The 19,937-nt window shown below is 38.9% G+C and overlaps 1 protein-coding gene across 2 annotated transcripts in view; it reads right to left on the bottom strand.

Annotated features, from left to right (window-relative positions):
• ITPR2 (inositol 1,4,5-trisphosphate receptor type 2) overlaps positions 1–19,937 on the bottom strand; it is a 529,759-nt gene that overhangs the window by 357,002 nt on the left and 152,820 nt on the right. For both annotated transcript variants that reach the window (XM_021092919.1, XM_021092920.1), the window contains 2 exons: positions 9,562–9,703; positions 5,669–5,830 (listed from right to left, as the gene is read on the bottom strand). In XM_021092919.1, coding sequence (XP_020948578.1) covers positions 5,669–5,830; positions 9,562–9,703 — 304 coding nt within the window. The remainder of the gene's footprint in view (positions 1–5,668; positions 5,831–9,561; positions 9,704–19,937) is intronic.

Below are 19,937 nucleotides of genomic sequence, written 5' to 3'. Positions count from 1 at the left end.
TGGGGTGCCAAAGAGTTTAGAAATAACAGGTTCTATTAGGATCAGCAACATTGATTAATTATTTATAATAGAAAACTCACTAAAGATTGATTGTCAAAAGAAAAGCAAATAACTTTCCCATAAATAGAAAGTAGGAAATGAAAATATATTTGCATACACCTAATTTAAATTATAACAGAAAATTATGTGCCTAGAAATATATATATATACATATATGAATATTTTTTTTTTTGCTTTTTAGGGGCCATGTCTGTGGCACATGGAAGTTCCTGGGCTACAGGTCAAATTGGAGCTACAGCTGCAGGCCTATGCCACAGCCACAGCAACACCAGATACAAACTGTGTCTGCAATCTACACCGCCACTCACAACAACGCTGGATCCTTTTTTTTTTTGTCTTTTCTAGAGCCACACTCAGCATATGGAGGTTCCCAGGCTAGGGGTTGAATCAGAGCTGTAGCCGCCAGCCTACGCCAGAGCCATAGCAACGCAGGATCCGAGCCATGTCTGCGACCTACACCACAGCTCACAGCAACCCCAGATCCTTAACCAACTGAGCAAGGCCAGGGATCGAACCCGCAACCTCATGGTTCCTAGTCGGATTCATTAACCACTGAGCCACAATGGGAACTCCTAGAAATAATTTTTAATACAGTGCTTACACTCTTGTAAGTGAGAAAAAAATAAACCTAGTTAAAATAACAATTTTTAAGACCTGATAACTAAGGATTTCTCCAGTAAATCAGAGGCTCTTCTTTGAATACTCACTAAAAGCCATAACCTATAATTTTGGTATAATGAGAGAAAAAAAAATGACCCTATAGGATTTTACTCATGAAGATGAGCTCTAATACTGTACATAAAGAGCCCAGATGAATGTAGGTGATTTCTTTTTTGTACATATGACACACCACAAGGATCTATTAAATCTTCTAATTAAAACAATGATAAAATCCCATAGCACTTTTCATCTTTAAAAAGCTATCCAACAAGATAATGCGATTAATAACTCTTCGATTAGATCCACTCATCCAATAGGTAGCTCTGGAAAGCCACTTTAGGCACTGTTTCAGAGACTAGGCACTTGGCAGTAAACTTGACAGATAAGCTCCCATGGAGCTTACATCCCAGTGAGAAAGGCAATAAACGAGCTAATAATACATACGATCATTTTATTTGTCGATAAGTGAAATAAAACAGAGGGATGGGAAAAGGTGGCAAATTAAGAGGGAGTAAATGCTGAAGAAGTGACATTTGACCCAGGATGGAAATGATGAAATGATGGAAATGATAAAAAAGGAGGCAACCATGGGAAGAGAAGCCATCAAGGCAATGGGGACAGCAAGTTGAGGGCTCTGTGATGGTGGAACCCAGCCTTCTTGAGTTCTGCAAACACAAGATGGTCATTGCAGCTGGAGTGCCGTTATAACAGGGAAGAACAAATCTGATTCCATATTAGATGTTTTTTTCACTTTAACTCTGTGCTCTGTTGCTTGTGCTTAGTCATGCTGGCTCTGTATCTTTTGTAAAAGAATGTTGCCTATAGCCTAAAATATACAGGATAGCCTATTCTCAAGGATCTGACCTTTAAGAGTATAACAATTTTCCATTTATATAGAGAGAAAACGTTGCAGAACAGAGAATAACATTTGTTTTGCTAGGGGTTTACAAGAACACCTCGACCCGCCTACATGGACGGCTGCTAGAATAAAGGATTCTAACACCAAAAATTTTGCAATAACCAAACATGCCCCTTCTCACCTGGCCTTTAAAAGTGCTTTGCTAAAACTCTTTGGGTTCTGTGGGGCACAAGCCACCTGCCTCCTTGCATGGCCCTGCAATAAACCTTTCTCTGCTCCAAACTCTGATGTTTTCGGTTTATTTGGCCTCACTGTTGCTTCAGGCACATGAACTTGCGTCTGTTAACACAGTGAGTTAGGAGAAAGCAAGAGTTGACATGGGAAGCTAAGTGCTTTCAAGTGACAGTGAAAACAGAAACATTTGTTCTCAGAGCAAGAGAAAGCCATTATGGAGTTTCCATCATGCATTATTCCATCTGTTTCTTATCCTTCCCAGCAGCTCTCTCATGTTCCAAGCCATCATCGCTCTTTTCCCACATCTCAGACAACCACAGCCCTGGTGAGCCTCACCCTATCCACAATCCAAAGTTGTCACTTCACTTTCTTGGGGACTCTCCTTGGGAATTTATCTTTATTGGGGACTCTCCTTGGGAATTTATCTCTCCTGGGAGAATTTATTTATTAGAAATTGTTTTGCCTTAAGTAAAGTTTACTGGAAACTATCTATTCCTTGAACATGATATGTTAGTTGCACAAATCTAATTATATTCAGGAAGCAATTTTGTGGCCTTTTGCAAAATGATGGCTTTGTATATTAGTAGCCAGTTAAGTAAAGCAAAAATTTTCTATTTGTGTATCATTTTAAAGGTATGTATTGATTTTTATACTTTTATCACTACTGTAATCAGACCCTACTACAAGGCAGACCTCCAAGATATTTCACTACTAGGTCACGATGTTGATAAATAATCAAATGAAATTACAAGTGTTACCAAATTCTATAAAAAATAATAAACAGAGATTCAACATGAAAACCTTGGGTTGCACTGAATAACAGAAGAATTCCTTAATAGAATTCTATAAAATATAGATGAGAATATAGGTAATTATGCAAAAAGTAGAAAATCTATCTGCTTATGTTTTAAAATCATGTTCTAAAAACATCAAAAAGCTACCTTGTACTTAACGCTGCATTCTTAAATTCAACAGAAATAAAAAAATATTTTCCAACTGTCAGTGAGATTCAACGTGGAGCAGTCAGGGAATGCGAAGCGGAAATAAAACCTAACCTTCAGTAAATGCTGGGGATTCTTTATTCTTTTGTCTGCTCCGTAATCTACCTCTTGGGGAGCCATCCGAAAAGAGAGAAGGAATCAACCACGGACGGACACATGCTCTAAATAAACAGGAAAGCTGGTCCCCCAAAGTGAATAAAATGTTTGCCTGAGGAAGTGATGTACTTGGGTGGGGTGAACTAATCAAAAGAGAGGAGAAACTGTAGGAGTGTGTGTGTGTGTGTGTGTGTGTGTGTGTGTGTGTGTACGCGCGCGCACACACAAGCATGCGCGCATCTACCTGTCAGAAGGCGGAGTGTTTTCATAGGAGAAACTAAATGTGCCTCAACATACCAGGTACATGAGTCCCTGCCTTAGATGGAGAGGAACGACAAAGAACTTTGTGTCAGACATCAGGGGGCTGAGAAAGAACACTGGGGGGGGGGGGGGGAGTTCCCGTCGTGGCACAGTGGTTAATGAATCCGACTAGGAACCATGAGGTTGTGGGTTCGGTCCCTGGCCTTGCTCAGTGGGTTAACGATCCGACGTTGCCGTGAGCTGTGGTGTAGGTCTCAGACACGGCTGGAATCCTGCGTTGCTATGGCTCTGGCGTAGGCCGGTGGCAACAGCTCCTATGAGACCCTTAGCCTGGGAACCTCCATATGCCGTGGGAGCGGCCCTAGAAAAGGCAAAAAGGAAAAAAAAACAAACAAAAAAACACACTGGTTAGGACATGCTGCCTAGACAACCATCTAGAGACTAGCAGAACACCCAACAAGGGGGTCTGGCCCTGAAGCACAGCGCAGTGCTGTAGAAAGGGGTCTGCAGCCTCCTTCCAAAGGCCGAGTACAGTCCAGGACCGTGCACCTTGGGTCTGGGGGTACCAGGTAAACTGTAGACTTGTTGATTTTTTTTTTTTCAGTTAATTCAGTCTCTCTTGTAGGCTGCTGAATGTGGTGTGCAGCGGCGGCCTGTCCAACAAAGTAGACCTTTCCAGACACAAGAAGAGAAATAAAGCCAGGGAAAGAACACTGACTGACCACGAGCTCTGCCCCATCCCTGACCTCCACTGAATAAGGTGGGCCCTAGTAATGGGGGCTTCCAATGCTGATCCTCTGAGTACTTGAAGGTTTGTCATTTGATGTTCTAGAACTTAATGTTTCTTCCAATAAAAAAAGAACAACTCTCCTTATGTTATCTTGCCATCTTAAAGGGATGCGATGCAGTTGGGAAAAATAATTCCACGGACAGCATTTTCAAGGGAAGAAAAATGTTTATAAGGAGGACAATGTTAAAAAAGATTTAAGGAGTTCCCATTGTGGCACAGCAGAAACTAATCCAACTGGTATCCATGAGGATGTGGATTCAATCCCTGGCCTTGCTCATTGGGTTAAGGATCTGGTGTTGCTGTGAGCTGTGGTGTAGGTCGCAGACATTGCTTGGATCCCTTGTTGCTATGGCTCTGGTGTAGGCCAGCAGCTGTAGCTCAGATTCGACCCCTAGCCTGGGAACTTCCTAGTATAATCTGTTCTACATATTCTTTTTAGACTTATTCTTAATTTTCAAACAGAATTCAAAGCCAATATATTTGCACACTTTTTTTTACAAAGCAAACTTTTCTTCTTGCCAAAAAAACTTTTGAACTACTAAGAGGCAGCAGTGTGACAAGTAAGAGCCTGGGTTTGGCTCTAGTCAAAACTGTATACTCTTGGGAAATTATTTAACTTCTCTGGGCCTCAATTCTTTATCTCAACTTAGTACTAACTGAGTTACACTGTAAAAAAGTATTTATAATTTGAGCCTGGTACAAAGTCAGCACTCCATAAATACTACAGACTATTCCCAAATAACCTCCACCCACTGGGCCTGACATCCTAGGACCTCCATGGCTTAGCCCAACCCACCTTCCCAGCCCTTTCTCACAGCATCCCTCCTCAAGGCTAAACACATCAGCAAAATGCACTGACTTTGCACTCATTGCCCCAAATGGCAAAGAGAAACATGGGACACTAACTTACCAAAGGAGAATTCATTTAAAACAATTTTGTAGTGAGCAAACATGTGCATTATTGAACACACTGCAAAGCATTATATATAGTTTAAGGCAAAAATGAGACTTTGAAGAATTTTCACTTGCAGTTGGCAACTTTTAGCTCTATCACTGGATATACTTGGGGTCCCTGGCCTCTGGCAGTTAGGAACATCATGGGGTGAAAGTGCCCTTTCTAGGAGCCATCATTCTCTCTTCAGAGATCCCTCTTCACTAAAATGCCTGTCCCCATGCAATTTATGAAAATGATTCTCATCCTACTCCAGTGTTTCCTTCTCCAAGTGCTCTTCCTGGGTACCCCAGCTGAGCACCTCTCTCTCCTGAATTCTTTTATCTCTCCTGAATTCTTTTATCTCTCCTGTCTCCTCTATGCCTCTTCCTTACATTCCAATGCACATGTCATATCTTTGCCACCAGACAATGAACTCTTTGGCCCTCACATGACAATGTGGTGCCTCGAATATTCCTAGAAATGCCAAGAAACGTCTCATCCCTCTTTACCCGGTACATCCAGCATGTCTCCTGCCCAGCACGTATGAGGACTCAGACATCCTCCCCCAAGGCTTCTAATTTTACATGGAAGAATAAATACATAAGTCAACTCATATATACTTGCAGGTCTTTCTTGTGTGTTGCAAATAGAAAACATTTCCTTGCAAGGCAGAATCTTCCATTCCTATTTTATATGTTTTAGAACAGTAACCAAAGAACCTTGCCTATGCATTAGATGTTAAACAGAGGTACAAAGGAGGGCCACCCTCCGACCTGATTTTTCCGGTAGTCCTGCTGCGAATGCCTCAGTACACGGTAACACAGCCTCAGCATGTACTTGTAGGGAGCATATCTTTGATCCCCCAGATCTTCCAGTCTCAGCATGGGGCCTTCTCCTGCTTTCTCCTTGAAGGGTGCTTTAAGAATTCCAAATACCTACCAGGAAAAAACAGCAACCGCTAATTATGATGCATGGAGGTACATGTTTTGCATGGTTTTAATTTTTTTATAAATAAACATATTGACTCAAAAAGCACTTTTTTAATATTTGCATAGAATTAACATAAAGAAAAAAAGATTTAGGACACAAGACCAACATATTAAGAAGAATACAAAAGGATTCCCTAAATTCAGTGACAAAACAGTATTTAAATAAAATGCTGAATTTTGTTTAGAAATTATATTTTATTATTAAAAAAATATAGGAGTTCTCACTGTGGCTCCTTGTGGGTTAAGGACCTGACCTTGTCTCTATGAGGATGTGGGTTCGATCCCTGGCCTTGCTTAGTGAGTTAAGGATCCAGCATTGCTACAAACTGCGAAACAGGTCACAGATGCGACTCAGATCCGGTATTGCCCTGGCTGTGGCACAGGCCTCAGCTGCAGCTCTAATTTGACCCCTAGCCCAGGAACCTCCATATGCCACAGGTGTGGAGTAAAAAGGAAAAAAATTTTAATTTAAAAAATAAAAAATGTAAATGTTAGGTGTATCAAATTATATGAACATATTCTGATGAACTAAAATATAGTTTGATTTTGATAGGCTTTAAAAGTACTTCATTATTGTCTATAACTTTCTAAAATCAAAATAATATCAGGAAAACATTTATTATTCATCTGAAACTGACATCAAAAAATTGCCTCCAAATATTGCTCCTAAATCTCTTTTATAGAAGAGTTCAGGAGTTTCCATCGTGGCGCAGTGGTTAACGAATCCGACTAGGAACCATGAGGTTGTGGGTTCGATCCCTGCCCTTGCTCAGTGGGTTAAGGATCCAGCGTTGCCATGAGCTGTGGTGAAGGTTGCAGATACAGCTCAGATCCCGCATTGCTGTGGCTCTGGCGTAGGCTCATGGCTACAGCTCTGATTCGACCTCTAGCCTGGGAACCTCCATATGCTGTGGGAGCGGCCCAAGAAATGGCAAAAAGACAAAAAAAAAAAAAAAAAAAAAAAAAAAAGAGAGTTCATTTATTGTTCCTATACATAAAGATGTGGCCAAATCAATGAATGTATCAGCATTCAAAGCAAATAAAGAGCCAAATGGGCAGCTGCTGATACCCAGTGACCTAGATTCTTCTTTAAAAAGATCAGCAGTTGGGAAGCATTTAAGAAACTTTGAGGAGCATAACTCTTTTAGGTAGCAAGACAGCAGGTAGGATTGCCTGGTGATGAACTGGTAGGATGAGTAAATTGTTTATGAAACAGCACCAAGGCAAAGGCACGAGGATTCATACAAGAAAGCAAAAATGAAAGGACTTATCCTTCGTAATTCATGAAATAGAATATGAACTGAAGTTTCCTCAATAATTCTATTCATTAAACCTTGAATTTTACATATATATATATAAACATATGTGTGTGTGTGTATGTTTGTGTGTGTGTGTGTGTGTGTGTGTGTGTGTGTATAGTCTTTTTAGGGCTATACCCGTGGCATGTGGAAGTTCCCAGGCTAGGGGTCGAATTGGAGCTACAGCTGCCAGCCTATGCCATGGCCACAGCAATGCCAGGTCCAAGCTGTGTCTGTGACCTACACCACAGCTTGCGCAATGCCGGACCCTTAGCCTGAGCAAGGCCAGGAATCAAACCTGCATCCTCATGTATACCAGTCAGTTTCCTAAAAACTGAGCCACAATGGGAACTCCAGAATTTTACATTTATAATACTGAAATAAAATGTTTGATACATGTTGGTTGAAATAATATTAATAAACCCATCCAAGGCCCTCAAAGTCTTTGAAAGCAAACATTTTATACAAAAGAAATGCTAATGTCAGAAAAGACTTGGTCTCATTAGATTTGCAACCTTTATTTTCTTTGAGAAAAGTGTTGGTTTTTATATACTCAGACAATCAGCTATAGAATATTAACGGACAATTTGTCTACTGTCTTCCTTTTCCAATTCCACAAATTTTTTTTTTTTTTTTTTTTTTTAGGTCCATACCTGTGGCATATGGAAGTTCTCAGGCTAGGGTTCGAATCAGAGCTGAGGCTGCTGGCCTACACCACAGCCATAGCAAGGAATCTGAGCCACATCTATGACCTATACCACAGCTCAAGGCAATGCCAGATCCTTAACCTGAGCGAGGCCAGAGATCAAACCTACATCTTCATGGATACTAGTCGGGTTCATTACTGCTGAGCCACAATGGGAACTCCCAGAGAACATGTATATTAATAACATAAGTTTTTTCCTTCACTCCACAACTAATGCAGAATTCCATTGCTTTACATGACAATTAACATAATAAAAGGAATGCATGAAGGTAGGTATGTCCAAATGTGCATATTATTAAGTAAATTAATTTACCATGTTATAAACAATTTCAGGAAGACAGAGCATGGGAGCAGCTCTGGGTTTTCAGGGGAGAAAAACTAAAATATGGGAGAGAACACTTGTGAGCCAATGAAGAGACTGCCCTACTTTCCTAGGGAAGAAAGGGAAAGAAGTAGGAAGCAGATGGAGGTGGCAGCTTCCAAGTTCCCCTGGAAATTCTACCTGGAAAATTATTCCAGAACATTTTCTGGAGACAGTCTCACCAGGTAGGTTTTTTGGAGGTCTGTGATAGGTCATGTCCCCCAATGACCTCTGCCTCCTGGAATTTAATCATTGGATCCTGTCTCCTTGACTATGGGCTGGATTTATTGACTCACTTTTAACTAAGAGAACAAGGTAGATATGATGAGATGTTGCTTCTAAGGTTAGGTTACAAAAAGATTATGGCCTCCATCTAAATGTCCTCTCTCGTTCCATCTGGGATCCCTTACTTCTTCTTTTTTTTCTTTTTATTAAAGTATAGTTGATTTGCAATGTTGTGCCAATTTCTGCTGTAGAGCAAAGTGTTCAGTCAAATAAATACATACATTCCCTTTCTTATATTATCTTCCATCATGGTCTATCCCAGAGCCTGGTTATACTTCCTTGTGCGGTACAGTAGGCCCTCATTCCTTATCATTCTAAATGTAACAGTTTGCATCTACTAACCCCAAATTCCCTGTCCATCCCACTCCCTCCCCCCTTTCCCTTGGCAACCGCAAGTCTGTTCCCCATGTCTTTGAATCTGTGGAATTTAAAATACAGCACAAATGGGAGTTCCTGATGTGGCCCAGTGGTAATGAACTCAACTAGTATCCATGAGGACACAAGTTCAATCCCTGGCCTCGCCCCGTGGGTTAAGGATCTGGCATTGCCGTGAGCTGTGATGTAGGTCACAGATGTGGCTCAGATCTGACGTTGCTGTGGCTGTGGCATAGGCCAGTAGCTGCAGCTGCTGTTTGACCCCTAGCCCAGGAACTTCCATATGCTTTCAGTGCAGTCCTAAAAAATAAAATAAAATATGATAAAATACGGCACAAATGAACCTATCTACGAAACAGAAACAGATCTCTCACTTCTAAGGAAAGAAAGCTGCCAGGTCTGCGGAGGCCCTGCCCATTTGAGCAGCCTAGTCAACACCTTGACTGCAGCCTGTGAAAAACCCAGAGCAAAAGCTGCCCACCTGAACCACCCTCAGATTCTGAATCCACAGAAACTATAAGTATCTGCTGGTTTCAGACACTAAGTTTGGGGGTAACTTGTTGCACAGGAAGAGATAAGTAACTCAAGGACTTTCCTGATACTATAATTCAAAAAGATAAAATATGCGAACTTAGTGTATGGAAACATTCACCTGTGCCAATATGTTTTGTTCCCTCATTAATTTCTGACGTTCTCGGTTTGGCTTGGTGATAACCACGTCCAAAACTTCTTGTCCATTGTTAAGTACATCAGCAACAAAGAAGATGAGGTCTTCCAATAATTTGGTTACAAACCTATCGTAAAACAAAAAGGAAAATTATGCAGTGCTTAATTTGGGGAACAATTAAAATAAACACTATGAACTAAAACACTACAAAACCAGAAGTATTTTATCACAAAAAATCATTATTCAACAAAATATTTAATGCAGTTAATATTTACTTCAATCTTTACACAAAGCATCCCTTCTTCAGTTCCTCCAACCTCCACTCCCACCGCCAGCTCTAATCAAGTATTTCCAATGACTATTATGAAATAAAACCACGTCAGCCCCAACAACAGATGTGTTGAGAGGATCGTACATATCAACAGATGATTTTCCACCACTGACCAGCAAAGGAGAGTATTTCTGCTTTAGGGAAGAACAGCTAAACTAAATTCTTAAACTCAGATTCTTTTATGATTGACTCAAACTACATCTCTTAATCTTCACCACATTTCAATTGCTCTCTGTACAGAAACAGGAGAAATTTAAATGACCTGCAAAGAGAGACAAGAGTAAGCAATCAGATGCTCTAAATTGTTCTGAAAGTATTAACTGAACTATAAAAATCATAAATTCTTGGAGTTCCTTTTGTGGTTCAGTGGGTTAAGAACATAATATAGTGTCCATGAGGACACAAGTTTGATCCCTGGCCTCCCTCAGGGAGTTACTGATCCAGCACTGCCACAAGCTGTGGTGTAGGTTGCAGATATGGCTCAAATCTGGTGTGGCTGTGGCTGTTGCATAGGCCTGCAGCTACAGCTCTGATTGGACCCCTTGTCCAGGAACTTCTGTATGCTGCAGGTGCCACCATAAAAAGAAAAAAAAAATACAATATTCTCACATCATACACTAATGTACACTTTTAAGTCTACATTTTGTACATTATTTCAACTATTACTTGAACTTCAGTGGCATCTAGAACCTAAAGTATCTTGAGAACACTTCCTCCCTTAGCTTTTTTCTCCTCCTTCCTGAGCTTTTTACCATTTTCTATATGAACTATGACCCCAGGTACTGGACTAGCCATATCAGAATTTTTTTATATGACAAAAGCTATCCAACAAATATTTAAACAAGCTTTATCCAAGATGATGTGGTATATATACACACAATGGAATACTACTCAGCCATAAAAAATGAAATGCCATTTATAGCAACATGGATAGGCCTAGAGATTATCATTCTAAGTGAATTATGTCAGAAAAACAAATACCATGAGATATCACTTACATGTGGAATCTAAAATATGACACAAATGAACTTAACAGACTCATGAACATCAAAAACAAACTTATGGTTCCCAAAGGGGAAACAGAGTGGAGGAAGGATAGATTACGAGTGTGAGATTAGCAGATACAAACTATTATACATAAAATAGATAAACAACAAAGTCCTACTGTACAGCACAGGGGACTATATCCAATATTCTATAATAAACTGTGATGGAAAAGCATATGAAAAAGAATATGTACATTTATGTGTAACAATCCGTTTGGTATACACTAGAAACTAACACAACATTGTAAATAAACTATGTTTCAATAAATAAGCTTATCCATATACATTAGCATAATCATTTGCTGTTCTTAGCATGATCAATCATGATCACATCAATAAGAAAACCAGAAGTTAAGAGATTCTATGATTCTTGGACAAGCAGGGAGAGAAAAGATGACAGAGTAGAAGGACTCAAGCTCACCTCCTCTAACAAAAACACCAAATTTACAACTAACTGCTGAACAACCATCAAAAAAATTACTGGAAAGAGACTCAGTGATTCCAGAAAAGCATGGAATATATTCAGTTAGGAAGCATCTTGATCTTACTCCAGATCTACCTCTTGTAAAGGAATGGACTTTCATGGAGCCAGGTGGACACACTCATAATCCAGAATTTAGCCACCATGCAAATTTCGGCACATTTCCAAGGATCATAAACTTGGCACTCCAAAATTCCAGAGATACTATGTTTTCTTGTGTGCCTATTTTTTTTCTTTTTTTAAATCTTTTTGTCTTTTTAGGGCCGCACCTGCAACACATGGACGCTCCCAGGCTAAGGGTCGAATTGGAGCTACAGCCGCCAGCCTATGCCACAGCCACAGCAATGCCAGATCCAAGCCATGTCTGCAACCCATACCACAGCCCACAGCAACGCCAGATCCCCAACGCACTGGGCGAGGCCAGGGATCAAATGCGCAACCTCATGGTTCCTAGTCAGATTCGTTTCTTCTGCGCCACAATGGGAACTCCTTGTATGCATATTTTAAATTTAACCCAATCTGTTTCTTTTCAACAACACGTCTAACGAATAGGATTCACTGACACAACTTCTAAGGGTAACCACAGAAATGTAAAACATGATTCCTCACATCCAAATGTGGTGTGAAAATCTTTTTAAATTGTGACTCAATGTCTTCTAAATCATTCTGTTCTTCTTAAAAGAAATGACAAAATATTTATCCAGTTGAACCTCAGTTGCTCATGCAGCCCAAGCATAAATACATCTACATTTTATTTTTTAAAGTATTAATATTCTTTTCCTCTTGTTTTAAGGATATTATATTCAGATGTTTAGACATCTAAGAAAGCACAACTTTGGGAGCAACTACAAAAAAAATGACTGTGCTTCAAACTCTTCCAAATGGCCTGAAAATTGGTGAAACGATAATGAAGAAAACTGACAGTCTTGCCTGAGGATCACTATATATTAACCCTATTTGCAGAGTCCACCTTCCCTGATGATGAGTCAATGGAAGCCAGGAAAACTAGTTTTCTCTTTTGACCTCTGAAATTGTTGAAACCTTATTTTTTGCCTTTTCACCTCAAGCATCCCATCTGTGGCAAATAAACTAGAATTTTTTCGGTTCAGGTCACACTCCATTTACATACTGGGAGATGGTTAGGTCCTACTCATTCAATCTTATTAATTTGCTTTTACTAAATACTTTTTGTGTGACTTTTCATGATATGCAACAATGATATATAAAATATATTCTTTCAAAAGGCATAACTAAAAACATAAGAAGAAGCTTTGAGGATCAGGAATTAAATAAGAAAAACAGTGATGAGTGAGGTGATGATGATGATTCAGTACTCTCAAGAACAGGGACTGAAAGATGTGGTGGGGGACTAAAATAAAAATGTGAAAGCAGAGATTAAAGAAGGGCTTCTCCATCTCTTCAAGGAATTTTAAAAACATGGTGACCGCTGTTCTGGCTCTGGCTGTGCAGTGAGTGGTAGGAGGGAAAAAAAGGAAGCACATAGATGGGCTAGACCTATCCACCTGCAATCTCAGTGGCTCAAGCCTCAGATTAGCTTAGGGCATGAACTCTCAGCTGTCAGTATCAGATCTGGCTCTGGACTAGTGAGGTGAGCTGAGGGAGGCAACTATAAAACCAATAGAGAAGATAAGTGAACGCAGAGAGAGGACAAGCAAGTCCCCCCCAACACCCCAAGAAGAACCTCTATATTTAAATTCCAAAGCACATGAGAAAAACTGAAACTAAGAAAGCCAGCTGTCACACCAAAAAATCAGGAGGCAAATTTGTTACCAACAAAAGGCAAGTAACAGAACAATTTCAAAACAACTTTTAAATGAGTGTGTTTTTAATCCTCAGAGAAGTAAAGAAAATAATTATATACCGTCAAAAGACAACATCTATAAAAGAGGGCAGATGCAAATGAAGAAAATGTCGATAAGCAAAAGAACCAATAGAAATCTGAGAAATAAGAGTATAATCATTTAAATACAAATACAATTCATAAAGGCAAACTTTTCTGCACATATTCTAAGAAAAAATAGCAGCACAGATTTAAAAAGGCAAATTATAAAAGGAAAGTTAAGAGATAAGAAGGCTAAATTAAGAGGATACAATATACTATACACCTAACAGGAGTTCCAGCAGAGAAATGAGAGAAAAAGACAAAGAAGCATTATCTGAAGGAAACTGGCTGAAAATTTTCCAGAACTGAGGAAACACCTAAATATTTTGATCAAAAGCAGACCCTATGTGTTAAGTGGGAAAAATAAATAAATAAAAGTTACTTGTAAACACATTCTAGTGACACATTAGGACACAAGAAAAAAAATCTATAAAATTATCAGAAAGTAGAGAAAACACCGATAAAAATAACAATTATTAATGGCAACAAGAGATGACGGAAGAAATTTAATTATAATGTTATAACTATAACTTTAAAATACTAAAAAAGCTAGTACTCCATACACTATAGTACCATTTAAGAGATGAAGTAAAATAAAGACATTTTCATATATGTAAAGATTATAAAGATTTATAATCTCATTGAATACACTAAAAAAAAATTTCAACAAGAAGAAAAATGAACACAGAGAGGAGTGAGATGCAAGAAATAAAAGCAAGCAGAGGAGTTTCTGTGTGACTCAGTGGGTTAAGAATCCAGCATTGTCACTGCTATGGCTTGGGTCACTGCTGTGACACAGGTAAAAAGAAAAGAAATTAAAGAAAAGCAAGCAGAGGAGTTTCCACTTGACACAATGGGATTGGCGGTGACTCTGTAGTACCAAGATGCAGGTTGGATCCCCAGCCTGGCACAGTGGGTTAAACAATCCAGCATTGCTGCAACTGCAGCTCGGAACTAATCCCTGGCCCAGGAACTCCATATGCCACAGTGCAGCCAAAAAAAAAAAAAAAACAAAAAAAAAAAAAAGAGAGAGAGATAGAAAAGAAGAGCAATCAGAACAAAAGGTAAAATACTTTAAAAAATATAATTAATAACTGAAAAACAATTTTTAGGAACTGAATTTTCAGTTAATCAAAAACGATACATCATAACTTACTTGACATATGTGTATATCAACTACATGTATTTGCATATGTAAAATATTATAAAACAAAATTTTTCAATTTAAAGAATAAACACAGAAATATGGTTCTGGATAACTATTCCAAAAAAGATGGGAGGTAGAAAATTGCTGCATAATTTAAGCATTCTGAGGTATTTTTCTCCTATGAGAAAAAGAAAGAAATATTTCATATCTTCAAGTTTTGTAAGAAGAATATAGAGTTAAAATATTTGACAAGAACATAAGGGCTAATGCAAAAGAACAGAAATAATGATCTACAGCTTTCAAATCAGCAGAAGAAAAGGGAAAATGGGGAGAAAATATAAACTTCTTCAGTCCAACAGAAAGCAAGAAAGACGCGGAAGGAAAAGAAAAGAACCTAAGAAAAACTAAGAAAGAAAATAACAAAATAAGATGCCCATAGGTATTAAAATAAGTCCAAACACATTATTTCTCAAATGCAAAGTAATTAAGCTTTAGCAAATTTAAATAAACTATCAGATTAGATTTTAAAAATCCAGCTCTCAGCTGCTCTCAAGAGACAAAACTAAATGACTAGGACATCTAAAAGAAAAAGACACTAAAAAAAGGGCATCTAGTCAAACACTAAACAAAGATACCTGGTATAGAGAGAACAGCTAATATCAGGCAAATAAAATTCAAGGGGAAAGGACGTTGCTATAGGAAAATATTACCTTTGAACCAGAGGACATCTGATCTGGTGATATTATGCTGGGTGAACCTTACTCTAGATCCTGGGCTTCTGTCAAGGAGAACTGGAACCAGCACTCAAGCCTATAAACTACATGAAGACATGGCGGGCATCTGGGCTGCTCACCACTGCACCGCCACTCTATGTACACATGCTGCATGGCCCAGTGTCTGGTGCATACCAGAAGTTCAGTATGGATGTTGAACTATAAATGTGGCAGAGAAACTGCACCTCTGTACCCTCAGAGGAAAAACACGGTGAAGAAATTCTGGTTTACGATTGCACATATCACCTCCTCCAGCTCTGAACAGCAGTTGCCCCCCTTCATTCTCCCTTCTCTCCCACCCTAACATGTTCCCAATACTCTCAACTTTGTTGATGCAGCCATGCAGAAGATCAGAAAATTCCATATAAAAATATCTGAGGTTGAGGATCACGGAGCAGAACACAGGAACTAAGCCTCCAGAGTCCACTCCTAGGGTGAATAAAAGAGGAGCTGAGAGACAGAGAGAGATGGAGATGGGGGAAGGGTGGGGAAGGTGAGAGAAGGGGAGGGAAAGGCAGAGAAGAGGAGAGCATGGAAAAGCACAGCTATTTGGGGGCAGATCTCTGATATTCTAAAACCTTCCCTCTGACCTTGTATCATTCTTCGTGGTTGTGAGTAAAAGAATCTCTAATAATAACTTTATTCTCCAGGGAAGGAAAAAGTCAGAGTTGTGAGGCATTTTCAGAAAGAATTTTATATCAAATTCTAAACCCGAGAAAATAATATAACCACATTCAACAAGGCCAATAAGCTCTCCTATACAGATAGGCAGCTGCGAATGAGTTTCCACGGGAAACTAAAATTACTAAACGAAGATCAATCATTTTAACATGGTACTTCTCAGGCAAGACATTCTAGGTTGTCTTTCACTCTAAAATATCGGGGGAAATGGAGTTCCTTCTGTGGTGCAAAGGGGTTGGTGGCATCTCTGCAGCGCCAGGACACAGGTTCTATCCCTGGACTGGTACAGTGGGTTAAAGGATCCAGTGTTGCTAGAGTAATGGTGTAGGTCGTAAATGCATCTCCAATCTGATCCCTGGTCCAAGAACTCCATAGGCCACAGGCAGCCAAAAATGAAAAAAATAAAATAATAAAATAAAATAAAATGGCGGTGAAATAAAAAGGCATGATCCCTATTTAATAAAACAGCAGTAAAATAAAAAGTCCTAGTTCACCATCTTCCTGAGAATCATCTCAAGAGACTAAGAACCTCTCTGGTAGTAACTGAAGAAGCATTAACAATCGGCAATGGTGGAGAACTCATAATCTTACTCTTTATTTAAAAGTCCTTTTCCTCAAGGAAAAGTTTAATACTTAGCAAGGGAGACTTTTTAGTGAAGCTGAGGAAGTTTCCATGCATAGGAGACAAAGAAACAAATTCCACAAAGGAAGAGTTAATAGATAAATTACAGGCAAAGAAAGTGCCATCTGCACCTGGGATTCCACTGCCTGTCATAATTTCGCTCTGATATTTCATTATCTCTAGTCCAGAAGAGAGGGGTAGTTTCAGCTTGTGGCCTTTATTTATCTCCCCCAACAGAGTTGGAGGTAGATTACATACACGATAGCAGTTCTCAAATGCAGGCCTGTTAGGGGGGGAAACAGGTAAGAACAGAGGAAGCTGAGAAATAACTATTCCATTTGTTTACATATTTGTGACGTTTTTCTGTGGTTGGGGTGGGAAGGAAGCAAGTTGGATTTTTGTTCCTTTGTATGGTAAGAGATGTATCTAAAAGTTCAGAAAACATATCTATGTTTCATTATTGAACAATTCCCCTGTGAACCCCATAAAGCCACCAAGCAGAGCTTGGTGAAATGGAACACTGAAAAAGCCTTCTCAGAGTTCCCGTTGTGGTTCAGCGGTAATGAACCCAACTAGTATCCGTGAGGACACAGGTTTGATCCCTGGCCTCGATCACTGGGTTAAGAATCCAGTGTTGCTGTGACCTGCAGCTCTAATTCGATCCCTAGCCTGGGAACCTCCATATGTCACAGGTGTGGCCCTAAAAAGAAAAAGAAGAAAGAAAAAACCTCTCAAAGCCCTGCCCTCCTAGAATACCATCCTGATTTTTGTGATAATTCTTTCCTTATATTTCTTTATAGTTTTGCCAACTTCTTTTTTTTTTTTTTTTTTTTTTCCGGCAGCAGCAGCAGCTTGTGGGAGGTCCCCAGGCCAGGGATGGAAGCCATACCAGAGCAGTGGCCCAAGCTGCCACAGTGACAACATCGGACCCTTAACCCCTGTGCCACAAGAGAACTCCCTGCCAATTTCTTAAACCCCAAGGAAAGATTTTAGTTTTGCTTGATTCAGAACTTTACAAATACTACAATAAATACATTTGTGTCTAGTCCTCACTTAATGTAAAGTTTATTAGATTTATCCATGTAGTTACACAAGGATTTATATCATGTATTTTCTTTTTTTTTTAACCATAATTCATTTTATTTTAAAACAAGCTGTTTAAAAGACTACATCACTATGGCTTAAGGACTTATTATTATTCAGTGTGACCAAGAAAACATTTCTTCTACAAGGAAAAACATAACGTAGGGAGAATAACAAGGCATCTCCTTGACTCTCCACTTGACAGAGTGAACTGCATAAAGAACAGTGAAATTATAAACAGATTTCTTATCTGAGTAGCTTAAACAAAAGGAAAATCCTTAATATACTGCAGAGAAATTTATACTCATGTACTATTTGCACATTAAAATTTTAAACATAGTATCTTATTTCTCTCTCTGTCTACATATGATACTATATAGGCTCTAAATATAAATTTGCAAGCCCTAAATTTTTTAAAGAATAGCTTTATGTCGTCTATTCAGCAAGCATTGCTGGGAAACCTGGACAGCTGCATGCAAAGCAATGAAATTAAAACGCATCCTCACACCATGCACAAAAATAAACTCAAAATGGCTGAAAGAATTAAATATAAGACAAGACACCATCAAACTCCCAGAAGAGAACATAGGCAAAACATTCTCTGACATCAACATCATGAATATTTTCTCAGGTCAGTCTCCCAAAGCAACAGAAATAAGAGCAAAAATAAACCAATATGACCTAATCAAACTGAAAAGCTATTGCACAGCAAAGGAAACCCTAAAGAAAACAAAAAGACAACTTACAGAATGGGAGAAAATAGTTTCAAACGATGCAACGGACAAGGGCTTAATCTCTAGAATATATAAGCAACTTATACAACCCAACAGCAAAAAAACCAATCAATCAATGGAAAAAATGGGCAAAAGACATGAATAGACTATTCTCCAAGGAAGAAATACAGATGGCCAGCAAACACATGAAAAATTGCTCAACATCATGATTATAAGAGAAATGTAAATCAAAACTACCATGAGATACCACCTCACACCAGTCAGAATGGCCATTATTAATAAGCCCACAAATAACAAGTGCTGGAGGGGCTGTGGAGAAAAGGGAACCCTCCTGCACTCTTGGCGGGAATGTAAACTGGTACAGCCACTATGGAGAACAGTTTGGAGATACCTTAGAAATCTATACATAGAACTTCCATATGACCCCGCAATCCAACTCTTGGGCATATATCCGGATAAAACTCTACTTAAAAGAGACACATGCACCACATGTTCATTGCAGCACTATTCACAATAGCCAGGACATGGAAACAACCCAAATGTCCATCGACAGATGATTGGATTCGGAAGAGGTGGTATATATACACAATGGAATACTACTCAGCCATAAAAAAGAATGACATAATGCCATTTGCAGCAACATGGATGGAACTAGAGAATCTCATACTGAGTGAAATGACTCAGAAAGAGAAAGACAAATACCACATGATATCACTTATAACTGGAATCTAATATCCAGCACAAATGAACATCTCCACAGGAAAGAAAATCACGGACTTGGAAAATAGACTTGTGGCTGCCTGATGGGAGAGGGAGGGAGTGGGAGGGATCGGGAGCTTGGGATTATCAAGTACAACTTGGAATAGATTTACAAGGAGATCCTGCTGAATAGCATTGAGAACTATGTCTAGATAGTCATATTGCAACAGAACAAAGGGTGGGGAAAAAATGTATACATGTAGGAGAAACTTGATCCCCATGCTGTACAGTGGGGGAAAAAAATAGCTTTATGTCAAAAATAGAAGATCATGTATTTTCATTGTATTCCACTGTATGACTACCAAAACTGCATTCACCTATTCAACTAGTGATGGACATTTAATGGTTTTCAGCTTAGGGTTGTTTAGACTAATGCTGAACATTCTCAAACATGTACCCTGCAAAATAGAAACACACTCAAGGATTTTGAAACCAATCTTATGGTTATCAATGCGGAAATGTTGCGGCGGGGGGGACCTAGGAGGTTGGGATTAACATATACACACTACTATATATAAATTAGATAAGTAACAAGGACCAATAGTATAGCACAGGGAACTCTACTCAGTATTCTGTAATAATCTATATGGGAAAGTAATCTGAAAAAGAATGTATATATGTATATGCATAACTGATTCACTTTTCTATGTACCTGAAATTAACACAACATTGCAAGTCAACTATACTCCAATAATTGTTTTTGTTTTTTTTTTTAATGTGTCCTGGTGCCTATATTCCAATTTTTTTTTTTCTTTTCCTTTTCCTTTTTTTTTTTTTTTTTTTTGCTTTTTAGGGCCAAAT

Source organism: Sus scrofa, chromosome 5 (assembly GCF_000003025.6).
Source record: "Sus scrofa isolate TJ Tabasco breed Duroc chromosome 5, Sscrofa11.1, whole genome shotgun sequence".
Lineage (NCBI taxonomy): Eukaryota > Metazoa > Chordata > Mammalia > Artiodactyla > Suidae > Sus > Sus scrofa.
This window is presented reverse-complemented; position numbering and strand designations above follow the sequence as displayed.